Source organism: Pteropus medius, unplaced genomic scaffold (assembly GCF_902729225.1).
Source record: "Pteropus medius unplaced genomic scaffold, Ma_sr-lr_union100, whole genome shotgun sequence".
NCBI classification, from domain to species: Eukaryota; Metazoa; Chordata; class Mammalia; order Chiroptera; family Pteropodidae; genus Pteropus; species Pteropus medius.
The window spans coordinates 15407381-15431392 of record NW_024347791.1 but is presented as its reverse complement, the minus strand read 5'-3'; the positions used below and the strand labels follow the sequence as shown (position 1 = coordinate 15431392).

The following is a 24012-nucleotide window of genomic DNA, read 5'->3' as shown; positions in this document are numbered from 1 at the left end:
GCTAATTCTCTTTAGGATAGAGTCTCTTATTTCTTTTGTATTCTAAGACAGTGGAGGTAAAAACAGAAAAACCATCCAGGGGCTTTGTAAGTAGACTGACTCAAATTCTACCACTTATCACAGGGATGTGAGGACTGGACAATAAAACAGAAGTAAACCCTACCTGTACAGAGGAGCACAGTTTTTGCCTCTAGTGCCTACAATAAGAACTTATGAATTTTGTGCATTTAAATTACTATAAATTAGATTTCCAAGCAAACCTTTTTTTCAACTTCCAAAGGAAGTCTTACATCTCTTCTTAGGAAAAGCTGTGGTGTTTCCCTTTGGGGATCCAAATTAGTCAATTCAGCAAGTATTTCTGGCCAGTCCCGAACATGTTGCAAAGGTTTATGATAAGGTTTGAGTTGAAGGCCTGAAAAACATCTTTCCTTTTATAAATGATAATGTAAAAATAAATCAATTATATCAATACATAGAAACTTTCTTTGTATTAATCTCTCTGCACTCAAGTACTGAATACACATAAATTAAAGGTCTAACTTTAAATCAGCATTGACTCTAATCAATATAACTACCCATTTTGAAGTTAATTGCTTTTGTTTTTAAGAATATAAGAATTAGGAGAATTCTTAAATAAAATTTATTAAATCTATTTAAGATCCTTAATTCCATGATAGCCTATTTAATTATCATATAATCAATAGAATTTGGGTTAAAAAATACAATTAAACCATTAGATAACAAATCCCAACAACTTCGATGAAATTCCTTACGTATTTGCTATACTTTGAGAGACAAATCTATAGTGACATTAGGCTGATTTTAAACAAAAAGATCTGATAGAAAACTAATATAAAAAAATATATTTTTGTATTACTCTGAGCACTGAAAATAAAAGCAAGTTGGATAAGCACCACAATTAATGGCATTCAAATTAAATTCCATTGCCAGAGAAGAAATATTTTGGTTTCTACCACTAAAATATTGTTTGGATGAAGGGGGAGGATGGGCCCAGAGGCTTACCCTTTTTTAACCATTTGAGCACTACTAACACTGTATCATTTCAAAATTTAAAAGACAGTAATAAACTGATATTATACTGAAATTTACCAACCTACTCTCAGAAAGGTTCACACAACAAAACAATTTCTTACTGAGGTTTTCTGAACAGATCCAAATAGTGAAATATTGCTGTGTTTCTTGAGAGAGACGCATGCCTTCCATTATCTGCTGCACTGTGGTATTATTTCCATGCTTCAGCTCAACAGAACGGTATGATCCATCCATTCTATATATTCGAACTTTTTCATACTAGTACAAAGAATGATAATATATTACGCAACCTAGTTAGAAATTATACATCCCAATCCAACAAAATGCTTTAATTTCAACTTCTTCTGCTTTATTTATTATAAATCTCTAACATGGAAAATATCAGAAAAACTGCTTCAAGTGAGAATCTGTTGGCAATATTTTAAAAAATTTTACTTCCATTATTTATATTTTCTAAAGTTTTCCTCTGGATATTCCATGGTTAAATAAGTTTCAGAAACTAAGGCAAATAGCTTTTTTAAAAAAATTCAACTTCAGAGGATATTTTAAAGCTGTTAATGTATAATTAAATATCAGGGAGATACAGACTGGTTAACTAAAGTACCAGTCAAGTACCTCATGAGTCTAGTGGGCCACAAATTATACTGTAGAAATGTATACCAGCAATAATTTATCCTAAGAGGAGTCTGTGATAGAAGACTTTGTAGGTAAAAGTTATGCCATCCCAGAGAGAAATATTCTCAATACATTTTTATTGTTATAGGAAGTAATTAAAGACTTCATACAACTTCCAGGACAGTTCATTTTGGGTAAAATTACCTAATTTCTCTTATCTTACACATTGTAATAGAAAAATTATGTTAAGAAAATAAAAGTGTTTCAATTATACAATTAGAAAATAAACTGCAATGAAGTATAAGGGTGTCCAGACCACTTATCTATTTTCTTGCCTTTGTCTTATGCTCATGGAAAAATGTTTAGACAAAATGTGTATGAGCGTATGTGTAATTCTCCTTAAAGGGAGAGATCATATATTCTTTATCATTTATTACTTTTACTTTCAGCATTTCATGGTGTTAAATTAACAGAAATACTCAACAAAGACTTATTGTCAAGTTGATGGGAATGTCTGGAAAGGTTCAGACATATGGGTTATATCTGTTGGTATCAAACTTATCCTTTATATGTTGTTACAAATCCTTTTATCTGGTTTGCAAGTTTTCAGTTTTTAAATTCATCATAGGTTTATCATACTAATTTTTAGGCAATAAGTTGAGTTTTTTCTAGTTGTTAATTCTTCTCTACCTTAATGTTACTGCTAATTATTTTTACATAATTAGATGGAAAGGCCAAGTTGAACTGGCAAAACGAAGAGCTACGAAATCACCTATTTTAACCCATTTACTATCCTAAGGAGGAAATGAATCTGTAATATATAAATAACTAGCTGAAACTAAATAATGTGAAATGTTAATATTTACAAATATAAAATATTGCAGAGAAGGCCTAAGTAGAAAGGTATGCTTTAATGACTAGAATGCAACTTTTAATTAGCACACCAAGCATAGAGACTATACAGGAGATTAGGTTAATTTTAAGTTATGAAAAGACTTTTATACAAGTTTCATTTTGTTATATAAGAATAAATGTCTGAGTGTTAGGTATGATAACAAATTAAATATCTATGGAGTCTAACTATAAGGTTTTATAAAAGCAGTAAAGAAACCATCCAGCAATTCACCCTTCCACTCTTGCCATAGAGCCTCGAATTACTTATCGATTTAAGTACAATGCTTGGCTTTAACTATAAAGGTAATTCTTACTGGTTTGTTGATGGCTTCCTTCAACAATTTTGCAGTTTCTTCCCAATTATTTTGTTTGTTTTCTTCACAAATATTTAAGGGGGATCTTCCCTGTTGGTCTGTTATGTGCTAGAAATGTGGAAAAGGATAAAGAAAAAAGGCATTATAGTATTCTAAGGGAAAATATTCAATTAAAGTTTCATAAAAAACAGGCTCTTCCTAAGTATTAAGTAAATACTAACCATACTCAATATATGTTATACTTAAAATAAACATGGATTGCCAAAGATAAAGGATTCAAAGCACTAATCAGTGTGATTGTTTTTTAAAAGTTATAATTATAGCTACGACAAAGGTTTTGTTAAAACTATTATTTCTCCCTTCACAAAATATTTGTCAATATAAATTCTAGAAAGTGGGTAGAAAATGTTTTTCATTCTTAAAGATACTTTAAGGAAATATAATATAAAATATATTGAGGAAATAAAATATAAAATGAAGAGGTTAAGTTTTATGTACATTCTGGAGATGGACAGTGGTGATAATTGCACAATAAAGTGAACACACTTAATGCCACTGAACTGCACACCTAAAAATGGCTTAAATGGTAAACTTTATGTAAGGCATAATTTACTACAATAAAAAATATCTATGTACAAAAGAAAAGTTTATGAATAATATTTATTCTATATAGTAAGTGAAATTTGTTTTTATTTTTCAGCTGATCTCTCAAGTATACAATTGAATATTTTAGTGTCATAACTTATTACTCACTGTTTGAACATTAAAAAAAAAACCAGAAAATAACTTACTCTGTCAACTTCTGGATGGTTTAAGAGAATCTGTACTATTTCTGCATGTCCTCCTCCAGCAGCAAAATGAAGAGGAGAACTAAGCTGTCCATTTAAAAGGTTTGGATTGCACTTTCCTTTCTCTAACAATATGCGAGTGGCCTCAACTTTTCCATACCTTAAAAAAAAAAAAATACTAAAGTCATCGAAATGTTTTAGAACTTCGAATTTTAGATGACATCCCAAAGAAATCTAAGATTTTTCTAGGCGGAGAGCAAGGAATTAAGATATTGGTATAAATGTTTTCGGTGCCTAGGGATTTCTTATAAATTATTCTGGTTCGATTCAACAGTGTTTATTTCTGATCAAGTGGGAGAAAATACAATCTCAAACACAAGACAGCATATGATAGAGAACCACTGCACATAAAGTACGAAAATTATAAATTAGGGAGATAAAATTTTTAGTCAAAAATATGTTCAGAATCAGAAAGTAACTCATAAACTTAATGCTTTTCACAAAGGCCTGACTGTGGTTTACAATAGGCCCAAAGATGTAATTCTTTATGTAGCTGTTGTATTAGGTAATGTGTGAGACACAAAGATACATGGTCTCTGCTCTGATAAAGGTATATATACAATGTAATCAGAGAAGCAAAAAACATAGGACAGTTATAGAATGCTCTAAAATTTAAGTAACAGTTTGAGATAACAAAATAAGATGCTATGTGCTTATCAAATCAAGATAGTATATAATTAAATGCTTTAAAAAAATATCAGAAAAGGAAGATTAAAATTTCAGTCTAAAATGGTCCTGTAAAGTATTTTAACAGAAGAACAACTGAACTGGATTTTAAATAGAAAGGAACTGAAGAGATGTTGAAGAGAGGTAAAATATTTTAGGTATCACGAAAAGGAGTAAGCAAAGCAAGGACCCAGAAAAGTACAAATCATATGCCAGACATAGTGAGCTCACCTTTTGGTTATAGCCAAACATTTACATAAGGCTGCAATTTGAAGCAATGGTGGAAAAGTAATTAATTTTTTTTAAATAAATGGGTGGGAGGGGGAAAAAGGAAAGAAAATTTGCTTTTAGATATGTGCATTTGAGGAGAAAACTGTACATCTTCAGAACTGATATGATTTGCCCTCAACTTTCCTTTCTTCCTCTTCACATACCCTATAGTTTTCCTATGCCCCGAACCTACCATTTGTTCATATGACTATTTGCTCGTGTTCTTTGCTATTCCTAAGATGTCGTTTTTCTTTCTCATTTTGTTCAGGTTAAATACTATTATTTCTCTGAAACAGTTTAAAATCTACCTCTTCCATATTCCTACTACATTTTAACATTTTACTTTTGCTTTTATTATGGGACTTATCTCATTTTGCCTATTTTCACCCTTGTTTATACATGTTTCTTCTTGATCAGCCTGGAAATTCCTTGAGGGTAGGAAGAGTAGCTTTGCATTCTCCAAACTGCCTTATGCATAAAAAATGAGTGACTAAACTGTTCAGTAGGTAACTGAAAATATCAGCCTGGTTCTTAGGAGGAAGGCAAAGGCTCAGGAGATCTATCTGAGACTACACGAAATCATCTAAGCCAAAAGAATAACTACTAAGTCTGGGAGAATGAATGAAGTCCTTTTGAGAGAAAATTTAGAGAAAGATCATCTTGGAACAATGAAATGTATCTTGAAAAACACTCTTTCAGGACAGGAAAAGATACTAAGGGAGCAATTCAAGAAGTAATAATTAAAATAATTAATATAAACATACATTTTATATGTGCTTTAAAATTTTCAAGGTACTTATATAATTACTTAATCTACACAGTAACTTACAAGGCAGGCAAAGGTATTTTTTATTGCACAAATAAGAAAAATGAAGCTTGGACCAGTGAAATAACTCGCCTAAGGTCTCATAGTTACTAGCCATAGTTAAAATTCAGTTTTCTAAATCTTAGCATAGCAGTTTCTATACTGTAACACATGCCTGGGCCAGTATTTCAATAATAATAATAATTATAATATCTTGCATTGTACTGACCTTCATTTTAGCTCCCTTATACCCTTTAAACTCCAATTTGTTCTTACAATGAAGGAGTGGTCAATGGTATTAAATATCAATGAAAGTGATTAAAAACTCAGAAAAGGTTAAGAAGGTTCATAAAGACTGAAAAGAGAAAGCAATGAGTGTGGCCTACTCACCTCTGAAATCTGGCTATGAAAGGAAGGAAAGGAACATGATAGTGGCCAGAAGAGGCAGCAGGTTCAAATTAGGTTCTTTTCAAGGAGGGAGAGAAGCACATATGTTTGAAAGTAAGAGAAAAGAAAGTACAGAATAGGAGAAAGTGAATTTAATGGGTAAAGAGAAGGATTTTTACTTATATAAACTATGATACAGGAGAGAGATAGGAATAAAAACTGATCATTAAGGTTGGGAAGGACATTTTGAATCCTTCAATTTTCTTTGAAAATATGAATATATCTATCTGATGAGAATTGAGAAAAAGTAGTGAGAATTTAAGAGCTTAAGAGTAGGAAGGTTTAGAACGACTTGTAAGGGAAGACCAAAAGGCTGACAGGATGAATGAGACAGAAAAGACAGACAATTAAGCTACAGTGAAGGTCCAAATGAAATCAAATGGAGTAATTTGTAGGAAGCCAAATCATCATAGTTCTATAACACCCTCCAGCAATGATGTCATTCAAGCCTGAAAGTACTATTAGAGAGAGAAGACACTGGTTTGAGAGAGGTAAGAGAATATGGGATGTCAATGAGACATTTACTGAGTACTTGACAAGTTACCCATATGGGGAGATAGCCAACTTAAATGGTTTTGGAAAATGGTAATTGTAGTAAAGAATAGTTTTTAGATATGTAGTCACCAATATAAGAATTTTAAAAGCAATTCTATTGGTGATTTAATTAAGTCGTTCTCAAAGAGTGATCCAGGAACCCATGAGTATCCCTAAAATTTTTTCAGAGTGTCTTCTAGGTCAAACATATTTTCATAAGACTAAGAAGTTATTTGCTTCTTTCACTCTCATTTTCTTGTAAGTGTAGTAGAAGTTACATGACTTGCAATGTTATAACAAATTACACGTAGAATGTAAAACAATGCTACTCTTCTTACTAACTTTTTAAAATTTGGGGAAATATGGTATATTTCAGAAAATTGTATTATTTACGTTAATACATGTTTGCTATTTTAAAATGAATTAATAAAAACTTAAAATAGTTTCCAGTTTTAACTTACAGTATGGTAAATAATACCACATATAATACACATAAACAAAAGCTCTTTGGGATCCTGTAATTGTTACAAGTGAAAAGGGGTCCTGACACCAAAGTTTGAGAGCCACTGATCTCATAAAAACCTTCATTTTTAAAGATAAGAAAACAGATCGAGACAGGTAAAATATCTTGTCTAAGCTCATAAAGATAGGTCCCAATTCCCAGCCTCTTGATCAGATAGCCCAGTATTCTCCTCCTCAATCCATGTACCAGTTATTCAATAAGAGTACATTTCTAAGATAAAGTAATTTAAGTTCCTTACTAAATAGTTGAATCAGTCTTCACTCAAATTCACATCAATCAAATGATCCATCTGATTAAAGTATTGCAAGGTGACCTATACCTACTCATATATTAAACTTGGTTATTATTTCTAGCTAACATAAAATTAATTTTATCAAAGGATAAAATCCTTTTCCTTGGTGTATTGTAGTAATAAGATTTTCCAAATAAAAATATTATAGCTTAATGAATTTTAGCTTTAGACATCAAAATCTTTAAATTACTACAATACTTTAATAGAAACAACCAACATTTATTGAGTGCTTATTATATGCCAGTTACTCTCAAAGCATTTTTTTTGCATTTTCTCCTTTAATCTTAAGAAAAGTATTATTAAGCCCATCTTGTAGAAAAAGAAACGGATCCTTAGAGACATTAAGTAATTTGCCAAAGGCTATATTTCTAGGAACTGAGTTGAGACTGAAACCTAGGGACAATTCAAAGCACATTAAATACTATACCATACTTCTGTTTTTATGAAACAGGTAGTTGAAAGTATTACCATTCTTTTATTAGAGAAGAAAATAAGCCCCTGCCCCCCCAAAAATAAAAAGGGGGTAGGGAACAACAATATAGCCAAATATAAATTTGAGATTCCTAAACTAAAATTCACTGCCTCTGTCTTTCCCAATTCCACAGTGTACTTTCTTAGGGTTTTAAATTATATTCTCTACCTTTTTTTTCTTTTTAGTTCCAGGTAAAGCATGTTGTTATTTTAATGCTGTTGCTGTTAGCACTATTTACTAGTAATCTGAAGAAACAATTATAAGTTTAGCTGAAGAAGATTTAGGGTAGCTCTTACCAAATCTAATATAAAAATTCTCTGTAATGGGGAAAGAACACAAGTATAGAATAAAGGAGCATATTTTAAAGAAACAAACATAAAAATTAAGAGCATATTTACTGAATAAAGGAAAACATTTTTAAAGAAATAGCTTATTTTTAAGAGAAAAGATGTATATTTAAAGCCACTATATTTAGCTTCTTGATCACAAGTATTGGAATCAGTGAAATCAAAAGAATCTGAGCTGAAAAGAACTCTAGAAATGATCTAATTAATGCATTTTATAGATTAAAAAAACTGAGATGCCAAGAGGTGGAGTGCCTTGCTCGATGTCATGAAGCTAAGAAGTTGTGAACATATTACAAGTAGTAAATACTGTAGGCACTTCTTAAGCAAGCCAAAGAAGTTCACTTTAAACAATAAGTCAAAAGCATCTTTTCCATAAGAAATAATAGTAAATAACTTTACTACATCCTTTCTAAAGCATGGGAGTATAACAACAGTTAACTACTGCAATGAACACCAATTTAAGAACTCAGCCCAGCTGAGGGGAAAAGTTAAAATCATGTGAGAAGAGTGGGAGAGTAAGAACTAACTACATTGGGCAACTAACTAGTGCAAAGGGCTAACCTCAGTCCTGTGATCTAATCCCTTTCATCTAAAAAAAAAAAAAAGGAAGGCTTTGAGTCTAACGAAGGTTTTTGGGGTTTTCCTGATATCACAGCTTCCCAAAGAACTAAAAGGTCAAATCATAAGTAGTTAACACATGTAAATTTTATAGTGGGTATAAACAAACATAACAACTCCAATATAAAACAATAGAAATTGCAAGGGTAAATTAGGGACCTTGTGCTGTGCAATGACACTTGCTAGTCATTAGCTATCCTACTGTATGATCTGGTAATGCCTGAGAACACTAATAATACTTTTCCTATGGAGCAGACCTTGCAATTCTAAACGGAGGCACATATACAGTAATCAAAATCTAAATAGAAAACTCATAAAACAAACATGGTAGACAAAAAGTGGCTGGAATGAGAATAGTTTTGAAAAGAAGTACTAACATTTATAACTAAGGAGCAATTCTTTCTAAAAGAAAATAATAAGTAATTTATTTACCAGCATGCATAATGAATGGGTGCCCAGTGGTCACTATCTAATTGGTTGACTGAAAATCTTTCATTGAGAAGACGGCTTAATAACTCTGAATCTCCTTCACAGGCACTTCGATGGAGAGGAAAATCATCTACCCACTGTCGTTCCCTATTCATAAAAACAAATGAAAGAAACCACTGTTGAAATTCAAATTGTTTCAAAACAAATGTGACATATCTCTGAAAGCTATTATCACTGAGCAGCTACAAACTAAATCATTTATGCAATGATTATATTACATACAAAGTGAATATATCATTTTACATTATTATAATATCAGAATATAAGTATAGTACTTGTCTTCTGTGACACTGCTCATGCTTCTTTGCCATTTTTCCTGTTTGGGAATTTGGATTTTAGAGTAGTCTGGAGCTCCTAGACCAAAGTATGGATTTATTACCACTTTATCGACCTAGAAAAGGAAAACAAAACAAAAAAACCCATAAGAGCTTTAGATACTTGACTCTAATATATATAGATAGAGCTAAATATGAGTGTCACCTTAATGTTTACAATTAGTAATAGATGCATTTATCTCAGGGGAAAAAAATTACATTTGAGATGAAATGTCTTTTGAAATCAGAGCCAAAATTCCTTCAACTCTTACCCGGTTTGTGTATTGAAGATCTGATCCAAACAAAGGATTGTAAATACAGGTGTCTGCTTTCTCTAGGGCTAACATTTTACTCTTTATTTCTAGTGCACTATAGCCCATATGTAGTGAGTTTTCTGTCTGACCCGATTCAGTAGCATATGCAGGATTTATGACATTAGTTTTTATCCGCTCCAGAGGAGAAGGTCGGAATAAAGCTGGAATAAAGTGAGATTGTGCATGACGTTCATCTAACCACCTGGCAAAATAGAAAGTGATAGTAGAAATATTTGTTCAAAAGTGAAGGTAAAAAAAAGTTAAGACTACTATCCAATTCTGATACGTGATATTTTCTAATATTCAGATTTTTATAATTTTAATTAGTGTTGGTTACATATTTCATTTACTATTAATAAAAGTTTTGTTAATGGACATAGCAAACTACTTTTAAAAATGCACATACCATTATAATAATAAAAACCCCTTTGAAAAAACATGAAGCGCTTTTAAAATCTAAACCACTGAGATATAGGTACATTAGCTCCATTATTACAGAAAGACAAAGACATGATAGGTTAAACAACTTGTTCACTGAGAAGAGTAACTTAATATTAAATCTAGTTTTATAACAAAGGAATCTTAATTAAGCCAAAGAAATCTTTGTCACTTTTAAAGGTAAAATTAACATGTTGCAAGCAAACAAGGACAATCCTGTCTTTGGAGTTTTTCATTTTTATATTATACTTCAAAAACTTACCATTTCTTACAAATCAAAATCACAATGAGATATCACCTAACAGCTGTTAGAATGGCTGTTATCAAAAAAGCAAGAATTAAGTGTTGGAGAAGTGTGGAGAAAAGGGAACTCTTGTATGCTGTTGGTGGGAATGTAAACTGGTGCAACCACCATGGAAACGACATGGAGGTTCCTTAAAGAAATCAAGAATATAACTACCAAATGATCCAGCAATTCCTCTTCTGAGTATCTACCCCTAAAATATGAAAACGCTAATTTGTAATGATATCTGTACCCCTATGTTCATTGAAGCATTATTTACAATAGTCAAGATCTGGAAACAACATAAGTGTTCATAGACAGATGACTGGAAAAGAAGATATGGGGTGTGTGTGTACATATACACATACACACACAATGGAATAGTATTCAGCTATAAAAAAGACAATAAAACATTGCCATTTGTGACAACATGATGGCTCTTGAAAGAATTATGCTAAGTCAGAGAGAAAAAAAACAAAAACTATGATTTCACTCATATGTGGAATTAAAACAAAAAGTAACAAAGTAACAAAACAAACAAAATCAAACTTATAGATACAGACAACAGAATGGTAGTTACCAGAGGGGAAGGAAGGTAGGGGGAAGGTAAATTGGTTAAAGGGAGTCAAATATATGATATGGGAAGGGAATGAGACTTTGGGTTCTGAGCACACAAGAGAGTATACAGATATCAAATTCTAATGCTGCACATCTGAAATGTATATAACGTTATTAACTGATGTTATCTAAATTTAATTTTTAAAAAACTTATAATTGATTAATATACGCATATTATTTATTCCATTATTTTCTTCCTAAGTGTTGGTATCTATCAGAACTAATTTCTACTATTAACATGTATTTGATTTACTATAAATATTTTTAATGGCAGTCCTTACTTATCCAAGGCTATTAACATCCTTGCTGTAAGTGTAGCAAAGTGAGTACTGGATTCACTACAGACTCGCATAATATCTTGTAAGCAGTAAAAAATTGGGCATCCTGGAGTATATGTATATTTAGTATTATCTGAAAAAGAAAAATGAAGAATTATGCCATCATACAAATCATATAAAAAACAACTGCATGTTTTTTATTTAAAAATATACAGTATGTTAAACAAATGTTAAGTAAATTTATATTGTTTTAGATTTGGTATTAGAAGACCTGGATTCAAGTAATGGCCCATTCTATGACTTTATCTATTTGGGTGAATGTACCATTTAGAACCTTAGAGAATTGAAGAAATTATTTCCTCTTTCTTTTTCTCAGCTGATTACTACTGAAATTTTTCACCTAAGTATGGCTGGGGGAAAAAAAGTATATCAGGAATGCTAGAGTTGGCTAATAAAATATGTATAAGTACCGTGTCGCAGCAGGCCAATGGGATGTCCACAGCAGATCATTAAAATACAGTCAGTGTTATTGCTGCCTTACATGAGGCTAGGACTCTATAGGTTCCAAAGTGATTTTCGTATCTAATACCTCACTGAATACTTCCTGCAAGATGCACCAAGTAAGAGCAGATACCCATGTTACAAATACATAGCTGAGGCTTAAAGCGGTGATTTTCACAAGGCCACAAATTAGCAGGCTGCAAGGTCTGCACTGAAACTCAATACCTTTCTATTATTCCAAGATGTCAAAGGTTCAAATATATTTTCATATTAGATATAAGTTCTTTAAATAGTTACCATTGTTGGACAGAGTATTTTAGAAATATTATTGATATTTTCCTGTTCCAAATACAAGATAGGTCCTGATCACAATCTCTTAATTTTCCAAAATACTTAAATATCTATTTCTATTCTATCTACAGAATATCCTTTAAAAAATCCCTTATTATAACCTGAAAACTTTTAGTTTCAATTATGGCTTCCCTCCTCACTTCTTTATCCTACTTTCAAAAACAGAAACAGAAACATTACTGTTCAGTCCAGAAGCCTGAATATTACTTTGAAATCAAAACATCTTTAAGTAACTAATTTCTCCATTTTCTATTCATTTGAAAACATGTATTTTACAACAGTATTATAGTAGTAACTATGAATGCAAATTCCTAAATTCCTCAATAGAGTTAGCATCTAAGGCACAAAAAGATTTATAAGATAAAACTTAGACTTTACCTTTGACAACCGATGGAACGATAAACAATGCTGCTTCTCTGCCCATCTTCTCCCCATCCAGAGGAAATTTCTTCAGCAGTATCACTCGTTTTCCTAATCATTTTTTAAAAAGTCAGTAAAGATAAAAATAATGGGCTTTTAAATTTTATAAATTTCCTTCAGAAAAAAAATTAAAAGGCAGCATTAAGAGGAATTAAAATCTAAAAAGTCAATTTTATTATGCCCTAATAAAAACTGATAATTCTGATAATATTCATTCTGTGGACAATGAACCAGTAGACACATGGTCCCGGTCTTGACATACTTTAAGACAAGGTTCCTATGCACAACAAGGAAAACTGTCCTGCTAAAGACTGACAGAGCGGCTGAACAGCAAGGCATCTTGCTGGGTCAAAAGGCATATACTTCCTTGTTCCGTGGGGATGTAGATGGTAAGAATTTTACTATAGTTTAAGCTGGCTAAGAAGGGTGGTATATATAAGTTGCAAAGTCTTAAAGTTTAGCATCTCTTCATTTAATCTTTAACCTCCTCTCTCAATTTCAGTTTTTATTAAAATCTGGTTGAGCTACAGACTATCGTTCTGAATTGTAACCACCATTCTTAGTCTGTTTTTCCTGATTTGGCAGCAAGGGGACCATAATCTGATAACCTACAAGTCTTATATTCTAAAACTTCTCAACTTCTAGGTATCTTTGCCATGATTTTTATCAACTCTTCCAATCTCCTCACCCTAAGAAACAGAACCTTCTTCATGACTGAGGTAGGAATGCCTGGCTGGATGCTTTCTGTGAGCAGATAGATAATATGAGAGTTCAAGCAGCTTCACTTATTCACAAAATAGTGGAGTCAACATTTGTGATTAGTATGGCCCATTATTATTATAGCCCCTAAACAATTATTTTACAAAATGGACACATATAAAATAGAAATGTTAGATATAGAATAACAGTCTAATATATTTTAGAGGCAATATTTCTTGTCTGGCTTGAGGTCTTGTCCCACTTTTATCTTGCTGCTTCCCCAAACTCAGTTCTGATCCATTGTTTAAACTGGCTACTTTGCAAATTATAGATGTAACTATATCTGTTGTGGGGGAAAAAATAATAGCACTGACTACAAATTTGGGAATGAGGGTTCTAGTCTTACCTCCTCCACTAATGGGAATATTATTTTAGTATGTTGACAACCTATGGCTGCATTTTATAGAAATGAGAATGACCATATACCAATTCCCGGAACCAATTTAAGAATTTCATGAATAAGTAAGAGTGGTAGTGTTTCCTAAATTATAAATAGCACTGCACAAAAAGGTAAGGCATAACTACTGCTATATAAAGTCAGTTTCTGATTTTCATGTGATGCTTATATGAGGAATCATATTACTCTATAAAAATAATTCATTTATTTAGAAAAACTCAACTAAGATAGTCAGGATATGGTATGGCTCATTAATATAACAGTCTAGTTAAGTAAAACTTCTCTATTTTAATTTCTCTTATTAAAAGCTACATGAAAAAGTATTATTACATTTTACTAAATATATAAGGCATAATTGTGGTAGACATGTTTCAGGGTGCCTATCCACTCATAAACTTCTAAGAGAAACTACCCAGCCCTCTGGGCCAGGGGACATTTTTGTTAACACTGACACTACTTATATCCCTTCTTCTTGGTGAATGGACTGAGTGGTAGAGTTTGGCTAATTCATAGCAAATTATGACTTCTCTGTATCAGCTCAAATATGTGATTTGGGTTAATCAGACTTGTCTCAAGAATCTGATCTCAGGATAGATCCTCATAACTCTTAACAATTTAGTAATAGTAAAACAAGTCTGGATGAAAATATCAGAGAAGTCTAAGACTGTAGAAAAGATTGACAAATTTATGGCACCCAAAGAGAGCCTTCACATGTCTTCATCACCACAAGGAATTATACCAAAGATCTCTAGAGAACAAATATCCAAAATAACTAATAAATCAAATCACAGGATTCAGCCTTATTTCTGCAACAAAACAGTCTCTGTATTGAAACAGATGAATTAGATGACTAATCTCTTTAAAGATGAACAAACAGAAAAAACACTGAATAAGCTTAAAAAAAAAAAAAGAGAGGTATGGTTTACCTCACTAACAACTGTTTCAACTGCTGTTTGACTGGAATTAGCTTTACTTTTTCAATTGGTAATGCCTTAGCCTTGGACACAGTTTATAATTTCTGTAACTTCTACTATCTGCTGCTTGTGAGGTTATGGCCTGAGAAAACTGACCATGCATTTTTAATCAGTTTCACTGGCGAGTCATTATCTAACATTTTAAATGATGTCTCAACCTTTCCAAGGTTAATACTTCTGTAATTCAGTTTGCTTCTTTGAAAAGGGTTTTCTTTTTGTGAGCAAATGAGAAGAAAACTTTGGCTACCTGGTAACTTACAGGACTCTCTCTAATCCATGAATCTTAACTTTCATTCAGTTATGGAGAGGTTTACAGTTTCCTCTGTCTTGGAGTACAGAAATAAAAATAGTTCAAAGATACTTACCTAGGAAACTATACTTCTAGCAAAAGTAGTTTGTACTCTTAGTTTTCAAGCCACCCCTTGATTTTCCTTTCTCTATCGAATAAATCATTAACACTGTGACTTATTTAAATATTTTTCAACTTAAAAAAAAATTAAAGTCAGGTTACTTCTGAAAGAGGCTTGGCTGTACCTTAAAAAAATTTTGGAGTCAATGGAAAGGAACACAAAAGAAACTGATTTTAATATATTTTTAAATGTCTTTCGCCACAAGCATTTAAAGCAAACTATGTTAGAAAGAAAAGAAAAGACAAGACAAGACAAGAAAGAAAAGTTTCCTACCTTTGATACCCTGGTTTGCAGGAGAAATTGGTTTCGTGGTTTCTACTACATAATCCAATATGCCTTGTGTTATTTCACTGTGGCCCTGAAGTTTAGTTTCCAACAAAACTTTCTTTCTCTTTTTTTTTTGTCCTTCAATAGGAACTTCATGCAACAAAATCTTAGATGAGAAAAATAACATTAAGAGAAAGTTTAAATTTATTTGCCCTAGAACATAAGCCAGCAGTCTCTTAAACCTAGCTGCATATTGGAATAACTTAGGAAGCTTTTACAACAATATCAATGCAGTTTCATCTCAGACTTATTAAATCAAATGTCTAAGAAATAGGGTATTGACGCTGGAAGTTTTAAAGTTACCCAGGTGATTCAACAGTGCAGCCAGAATTAATAACCAGTATGTCAGAGCACTGCTAAAGCAGCAGCCTCCTGAGAATCCCTGCAATACCCTTTAATAAGTTTCAGATAACCTTAAAAAGCAGTTTAAGCAAAATGCTACAGAAATTAGCTGGAGTTACATTAGATTAGAATTATTTTATGATGTTTGGAATGTGTTGCATAGAGAAGATAACAATTCTGGTTTGTTTGTTGTTTTTGCCTTAATCATACTTATTAATTTATGTAAAATAATTGAAGACTACAGAGAACTTAATCACCTAAAACTTAAATGTAAAAAGATATTTTTAGTGAACTGTTAAAAATAGTTCTTTGAGAAAATAATGAAAAACAACATTTAGAATGTAATTTGAATAAACTGACTTTCACCAAATTTTTTTAATTTTTAAGAGCCATTCCATAAATTATACTAAAAACTAAATCTATAAATTATAAGGAGAACTCAAACAAGTACCTCTTAATATCTAATAACTTAAATCAATGAATAGAAAAATGGTCAAAAAGTATGCTGCAGAAAAAAAGACAGTGATGGACAGAGATCTAGGGTTATCAATTCTAGTTGTCAAGATCTAGGTTGTCAACAAGAATTTACAGGATATGGTAAGACTATTATGTAAATGAAAATGATAACGGAGAATGACATCCAATGGTAGCAAAGCAAATGTTAGTAAATTGTTCTCACTTCATATGACTTAGCTTTGTATTCCCGAGAATTTAGACTGGCAGTATTCTTTGGACGAATAACAGCGACGTATGCATCTTCTACGTTTTCTGGATTTCCCATCGCTTTATAAAACAAACAAACAAAGGAATTCCTTGAAAGACTAAAGGACACATCATCACTTTGTAAAACAACTAAATGTTGATTGTTCTATCTCAGTAATATACTACCTAAAAGGCAAGCCCGAGATGACTGATATATCTTACCACTGAACTATTCAAAACCTTAGCTTATAACTTAAGACTTCCTTGTAGATCTTTTTTCCTTTTCTATTAAAAGTTAAAAAAAAAATTTAATGGGAATACATACTTTCAGAAGTCTTAACTGCATAAAAATCTGCCTTCTGTACCTAAAAAAAGTGATAAAATTATAAAAATGTCTTGTAAATACTAAGTAAATATTAAGTCAAAATAGTTATTCAGAATAAACACTTATTTTCCATAAATTACACACATGAATGTTATATTGTTAATTGTTTGGAAGCTGGAACTAGGTAGTGGCCATTAATGTTCTCTCCCAAATCTTTAGAGAACTTTGGTATATGACATTTGGATGAGCTAAAGTATAGTTTATAATTTTCTTTGGAGGTGCCCATCACAGTTAAAAACATCTGGTCAGTTGATAAAAGCTTTCTGATGAAGATATAAGAATATTTTTCACTTCCATTATCAATGCCCTAGATAATACGAAATTTTTCTTCCAACATATAACATGTACATACATACATGTATCTGCACTTTCCCAGACTAATTTTAAATTTGCACCGGGTAATTTCTGACAAATAAGTGAATTTCAAGCACTCTCTTGGTTGTTTAATAGTTCTATCTCATTAAGTGCTATTATTTGTGTATGTGTGTGTGTGTGTGTGTGTGTATGTGTGTGTGTGACTAGACTAAAATGCATCTCTTGTACTGAATATATTTTATTTATCTTTAAAAAAAGCTTCCTCTCATCTACATGCCTGAACAGTTCTAAAAGAATATAAAACAATAAGTTTCCCGGCCATGTTGAAATAAAACTTCTTCAATTTTTTTTAAAGCCCATTAAACATGAAAATGATCTGTTCAGATTTAATGAGTTCCTTATTGTTTCAACTCTCATAGAGAGGAAAAAGGAGATCATTTTCGAGAAAGGTTTTTGATTGTCACTTGAGAGGAGGCAGAGGAATTTATTGTTTTCCCAATTGCAATTAAAATCATTTTGGAACCTTTAATTCAATTCCCTATATAGAAAGAAAAAGCCTTATAATTGGAAAATTTCCTTAAAAAGAAATTCTTTTAAAATTCAGTAGCTTTTGGCATTTTAAGTAAACATTAGAACCATTAAAATTACTATACACAAAAATTGTAATTATTTAAATAATTGATTTTAAAATTTATTTTATTTTGAATTATAAAAATTTTCATTGATTTAGATCCAGTGAAACTAGAGTAAAACTTTAGGATTGAGACATTTGTTTTGAGGACACATCATTTATTCCCACTGTATACCTGATGGAATTGTTTTCAGTATAGTTTTCCATAAGATCATTCTTGAAGCCCACCCCTTGCAGCAGAGCTTCCTATAGTATGTGAAATTGATGAGGCCTTTTTCTTCTCAAAATTTCTACTTAGCAATTACTTTTCACCTCAGATTAACAATGACTTCAAGATAATAAAACTTCACAGATTATTAAATGTATGGATGCCTGCTTGAAGACTTCAAGCCCCTTGCCAAAAAGAGTATTGTGTATATACTGTATAACATATATGGCACAATTACATAAACACTTTTTCTATTAAGCACCTAAAAGAGAAATCAAGTAATTGTTAGTTTTCTAAACACAATTTAAAGCAAATCGATTCCTGTGCTAGTCAACTCATATTTTAAAAAAAACCTACTGCTAAATTCTTTATCAATGCTCATCACTTCTCTAGGATAGTATTGCACTGTACACTCACCTTTTAAAAGATAAACACGTGATGTAATAAAAAAGACATAACCATGAAGATTATAGTATTTTGTTTTTACATTATTTACTGTTCACATACCCCCAAAAGATTCTAGAAATTGATTTTCAAGAAATATTCATACTTGAATGTTTGAAATATACATACTTCTAATGACAGGAAAGAAGAAAACAAAGGCTTAAGTTAGGAAAAGAATAAAAGCTACTAATATATGAGAGTAAAACTATTAAGGCAGAAACACATGCAAAGAGATTGGAAGAGAATAATTTTAGCTAGAAATAATAGAGAAAGGTATAGAGTTTGAAACATGTTTAAACTGAGTTTTAGATAAGGTTCAACTTACTAAGTATGAGCCACATTTTGTTATGCGGCTCATTCTACTCTGGAAAATGCTTAGGTATAAATGATGATAAGCTACCTAAGTAATAAGACCTTACGAATATGTAGAAGTGGTTCTCAATTGGGGGAACCACCCATCAACATCCACTACTTGGAAAGGCATGCATACCTCTTTACTCAAAGAGCTGCTACCCAAAAAGTACCTACCTGGGATTATTTGAAAATACGTAGGGGCATTTCTGGTTTTCACTATGACTAGGGGAGGGGAGGTGTACAAATACCATTTAGTCTCCAAGGGGCAGGTTTGTTAACATCTCTTTACTATGCTAGACAGTCCTGGTTAACAAAATTCCAGTGTCTTTAATGAGAAACATCTGCTATATAGAGTACACATGAACAAACTTAAAAACACTTTTGCAATGAAGAAAGATTTGGTATGTGAATATGGGTATGATAAATTTAGTATCAGAAGTCAGAGTCAACACGATGATTTACCAGTTTGCAAAGTGCATGCTAATAGTAATTACCAAAAATGATCAGAAAGTGTATGTATCTTCATAAATAAAAACCAAAAAATGGAAGGTTCTTTTAGGGCTCTGTAATATGTTCCTGAGACAGAAAATGATCCCCTTTCCTCCATTTTTAAACACCGTTTTTCAAACTTTTAAAACCCATACCCATTTCAAATAACCAAACCAAAAAATCTTATTGTCCACATAGTTGAAAATCACTGAAAAAACGCATTTTTTTATCTCCACCAGCCAAAACGGTTTTATCAAGTTGTCCTTAAGTTTTTATTGCTTTCATTTTCTAAATATAACACTTCACGTGCTTTTAAAATATGACTAACACCTTTATAGGTGTTATTGCTTTACTGCATTATTGCTTATTATGTGCTAGATACTGTGCTAAGTGCTATACATACACCCTCATTTTATTTCCTCAAACCTGATGATGTAGGTATTACTGTTATTCTCATTTTACAGAAGAAAAAAAGAGTGGCTAAGTTACTTCCCACTTCCCCATTTTCCTGGAACAAATCCACAATTTTAAAGCATTATAACATTAAAGAGAAAAGATGACAACTAAGTATCAATAAGAATTCCCCTACGGGGATTTTTGACCATAAAAACCTCAATCTTTTGCTACTTAAATTGGTTTATGCTAATAAACAGAGAGGAAGCAATAAAAAGCATAAGAGAAAATAGCAATGCTTCTTTTAACTCAGCTTGCTTTCTTTGTCCCTTCAACCAATTCTACCAGTTGTCACATATTAGTATCAACAAGCGTCACCCATAATTTTACAACTTTATTAAGCGACATTCTATTCTGCAATTTAAGATATTTAATAATCTTCAAACGCTTTTGAAGACAATTATACTAAGTTTAGCTAACAGAGAAGGAACTAAGTAATAATTGAAACTGGGAACCAAATGAATTCCTATAATGAACAAGTACATTTAATGAGGTTATTTTAGGGAGCATGATTTCATCAGTAGTGTATCTAAATATGCTACATATCAGTTGTTACCTTAGTTCTATAACCCAATTCTAAGGGGGAACCAACTAATACATTAACATGAGGTTAAGGGAAAAAGATCACGGAATGAATTATTTGTTTTTATATTGTTATGAAAACATTCTGAGTTTGTGATATCTCTCCCAAATAAAATGAGGACATCAAAGCAGTTAAAACACTGGAGATGAAGAGAGAAACTGTGAAGACACATAAGCTCTCCAAGAGAGTCAGAGGGAATGGAAGCGAGATCCTGAGTCCGGTCAGTGAGATCAAATATTTCTGGTGAAGCTACAAGCACAGGGGAGAAACAGCTAAGAAAGCAAGCCAAAAGACAGACAGAGATGTAGAGAGGAGAAGTGAGTTGGAAATACATGCTGTGAACCGCTTTCCCTGAAATGATAAAAGTAAACACTGTTGAGGACGTTTTTCCTTCCCCATCTATCACCGTCCACCACCAGGAAAGGATGTGTCTCTTTGCTCAAAGAGCTGCCACCCAAAATGTGGCTTTGGCTTCTTTGTAACTGCCTGTAAGAAATAAATTCCTTGCCTGGAGAAACTAGATGTCGAGATAGTTCAGCCTCCCACCTCTGTTTTCTCGCCGGAGTCTGGATCTTGCTGCTCCTCGTCTCACCCCTGCGGGCGGCCGAGCACCTCCCAGGTCGCTACATTCAACTCACTGGGTCGGACAGCCACCTGGGGGGCAGGGGACCGTCACCGCTTTCTCATTCCTCCTTCCCTTCTATTTCCCAGAGGCCAGGCCCAACTTCCTGTGACAGGAAACCTCTTACTCGCCACCAGAAGCTGCCCGGCGTGTTCGGTCGCGCTCCCCACCCCGCGCCTCAAGAGCTCAGGTGTCTGGATTCGGATAGCCTCTTGCCCACGGGCTCTTTATTGTCCTTCCCTCTCCTCGCACCTCAGCACCAAACACCCCTCATACTCTCCCGAAACGAAAGGGTTCCAGATCCTCAAAGGCCCTAGCTTTCCATCCCGCCGCTACCGGGGCGAGGAAACCGCTTCCGGGTTCACACTCCTGGCAGCCTCGCGGTTGGCGGCGGAAGAGCTTCCGGGTCGGCGGCCGAGTTACTGCCGTACTTGCTGCTGCTTGCTGAGGCTGCTGGCTGTTTGGGGCTGGTGGCGGGTGGCTCGGGGCTGAGGTGGCGGCGACGGGCACGCCAGCGGCTGAGCCAGAGGCGGGGGGAAAGGAGGAGCGTGGCTGGGCTTCGCGCGCGCGCGCGCACAAGGCTGGAACATGAGCCGGACTTGACCGCGAGGCGGAGGCTAGAGCCACCGCCCCCTCTTCCCCTCCCCCGAGTGAGGCAGCGCGGCGGCCGGAGAGGGATGGGGGGCGCCCGCCGACTCTGAGCCTCGCCGCCGGCGCCTCTGGTTCACTCAGCGTTCCTCGCGGATCTCCAGTGCGCACCCTCGATCCCGGCAGTCTCCGCCCGGCGGGCGCACCGGGGTCGGCGAGGGGGGTGGCGCCCGCCCGGGTGGGTGGGGCGGGGAGGGTACCTGAGGTCACCGGCTCCGCAGGAGAGGCAGGGGCGGCCACGGCGGTGGCAGGATTGCGGAGCTGCGGGGTCCATCCGACCCTTACCCTCAGCCGGGGAAGTAACCGTAAGTCTCGCCTTCGCTGTGCGGGTCTGTTTAAGGCTGTCTCAACCCATTTTGGGCTCAGAGTTCAGCGCTGCCTAGTTCACGCCCTCCCGCGTCTCCCCCAAATATGCCTCCCTGCTTTTCAGGAGGATTGTCTGTCTGTCTGTCCCCATTCCTGAACGGGCAGTATCCTCTGCCCAGTAGTTTTTTTTCTTTGCCAATGAATTTGCAAGCCTCTGGTCTCCGTGGTGCGTCCCATCCTCCCCATTCTGGATGCATCTCCTTGTCACTGCCCTCAAAGGATCTGTGTCCTCCCAATTTTTCTTTCTGTACCTTGGACTTTAGAGCCTCCTCCGCCCATCCTTTGAGATGTGGAAAGCCACGGAATCTTGAGGGCAGGAAAGCCTGCCCATCACGAGGGCTAGAGTCTTGAACGGATGGATGAAAGTGCTCTGCAGGGCTTGGATGGGTGGGGAGAGGTGCAGATGGTTCTTGTGAACCTTTATTTTTGCAGCTTCTGCCACCAAAACAAAAGAATGGGCCTCTCTCTTGGACCTTTATTCCTCTCCCTTCCTAAATGTGTATAAGCTGTTTTCTGTATGTCGCTGTTTGAGTAGCAGGAAATTGGAACTAGAGCAGTAATTAAGCATCTCGTGAGGAGGTTTTCAGAATTAGTCTCACAAGCTCTATTCATACGGAACGGCATATTGAACAATCTTTTATTGAAATGAAGACCAATTGCCGTAAGAGCTTTACTAGTAGATCTGAGAAATGAATGTGAAAACAGAAGTCATGTTTCAAATGTGTTTTGGGTACCTTTTGATAATTTTTAGTGTTTTGGATTTACAGTTCTTAATTTACAAAGTATGTGTATGATGTGAAATCTTTGCATTAGAAGATTTCATTTTGTTAGTAAAAAAAAACCCACTAAAGTGATTTTTAAATATCATGTCAGATTATATTTGATATTATTTTAAATCCTTAATTCTGAGACCTTTTTCACTGATTTGGACCAACCACCTACAGATGTTACAAACGGTGGTGCTTATGACCTTCTTTCCTGCTTCTTAGTTTAAAAAAGAAATTAACTATTTCCAGATTTTGGAGTAGGCACTTTTTCTCATGAAAATTTGGTTTGCTTTTTAATCTGCCACTGCAGAACTTTCCAGAAATTAGATTTAAAAATAGTTTTAATGCTGCCAGTAACTGGACAATAGCTCTTACATGCCTTTATGCATTTGATACTTTTCAAGGCACTTTAGGAAGCAAATGATAAGAATAATTTTACTTTGTGTATTACAGATTCTTGGTTATTATTCTGTTAACTTCTGTAATATTAACTGTTAGCATTTTTTTTTCTGAAAAACATCATTTTGTTAAAGGTAGGTGTGTTTAATGATTTTTTTTTTTCAAAACCTCCTTTGAGCAGTTAATTTGGGGCTATTATTTGATTTGTAACTTCATACCGTTCACAGATTTTAGTTTGAAGTAGGCTCAGGAGATGCAGATCCAGCTCTCTAGGGATGTACTTTACTGATTAGTTTCTGAAGCCAAGCACTGTGTAGAGTATATTATTAAGGGTGTAGTTTTTGCTTTTCTAAAGTTGATCAGTTTCCAAATATGAAGAGTGGGGTGCTGTAGTGAGGTGATGGGCAATAACTTGGAAAGGTCTTTTTTTTTTTTTTTCTAAGTCCACTGATCCCTGTTATCCTTGGAGGTAGGGTATGGAAGATAGGACTATAGTTTCATATTACTCTTTTTCCCTTGCCCGCTGCTCTGAGAATTTTGAGTCTTCATTATGAAAGGTTTCTGAAACCCAGCAGACTGTGCCCTAAAGTGTGGGCTCTCACAGGTGGCTGCTGAGACATGGGAGAGTTTTGTTAGCTATTCTTTTTTACTTCTGTAGCACTGCCCACTTTTGAGAGAGTAGATTTTCTTCCCTCTTTTGCTGAGATGTGCACTTGAACTGGTGAAAGTGAAA

At 34.1% G+C, this 24012-nt stretch overlaps 2 protein-coding genes across 10 annotated transcripts in view; one reads left to right on the top strand and one right to left on the bottom strand.

Moving 5' to 3' along the window:
• The window catches only part of KRIT1 (KRIT1 ankyrin repeat containing), a 33985-nt gene extending 12536 nt beyond the window's left edge, over nt 1-21449 (bottom strand). The window contains exons 1-13 of one of the 4 annotated variants that reach the window (XM_039878118.1): nt 20986-21449; nt 16941-16980; nt 16593-16696; nt 15518-15677; nt 12663-12755; nt 11436-11565; nt 9774-10017; nt 9463-9578; nt 9131-9274; nt 3668-3824; nt 2877-2984; nt 1155-1311; nt 261-412 (exon numbers count right to left, since the gene is read on the bottom strand). In XM_039878118.1, coding sequence (XP_039734052.1) covers nt 261-412; nt 1155-1311; nt 2877-2984; nt 3668-3824; nt 9131-9274; nt 9463-9578; nt 9774-10017; nt 11436-11565; nt 12663-12755; nt 15518-15677; nt 16593-16694 — 1563 coding nt within the window. In that variant the 5' untranslated portion in view covers nt 16695-16696; nt 16941-16980; nt 20986-21449. The remainder of the gene's footprint in view (nt 1-260; nt 413-1154; nt 1312-2876; nt 2985-3667; nt 3825-9130; nt 9275-9462; nt 9579-9773; nt 10018-11435; nt 11566-12662; nt 12756-15517; nt 15678-16592; nt 16697-16940; nt 16981-20985) is intronic. The other 3 variants (XM_039878119.1, XM_039878116.1, XM_039878117.1) reach the window with 3 other exon arrangements.
• Nucleotides 21450-21503: 54 nt separating this feature from the next.
• The window catches only part of ANKIB1 (ankyrin repeat and IBR domain containing 1), a 110533-nt gene continuing 108024 nt past the window's right edge, over nt 21504-24012 (top strand). For 3 of the 6 annotated variants that reach the window (XM_039878115.1, XM_039878114.1, XM_039878113.1), the window contains exon 1: nt 21920-22052. The gene's annotated coding sequence lies outside the window, so the exon portion shown is untranslated. Of the gene's footprint in view, nt 22053-24012 lie in introns of all 6 variants that reach the window. The other 3 variants (XM_039878109.1, XM_039878112.1, XM_039878111.1) reach the window with 3 other exon arrangements.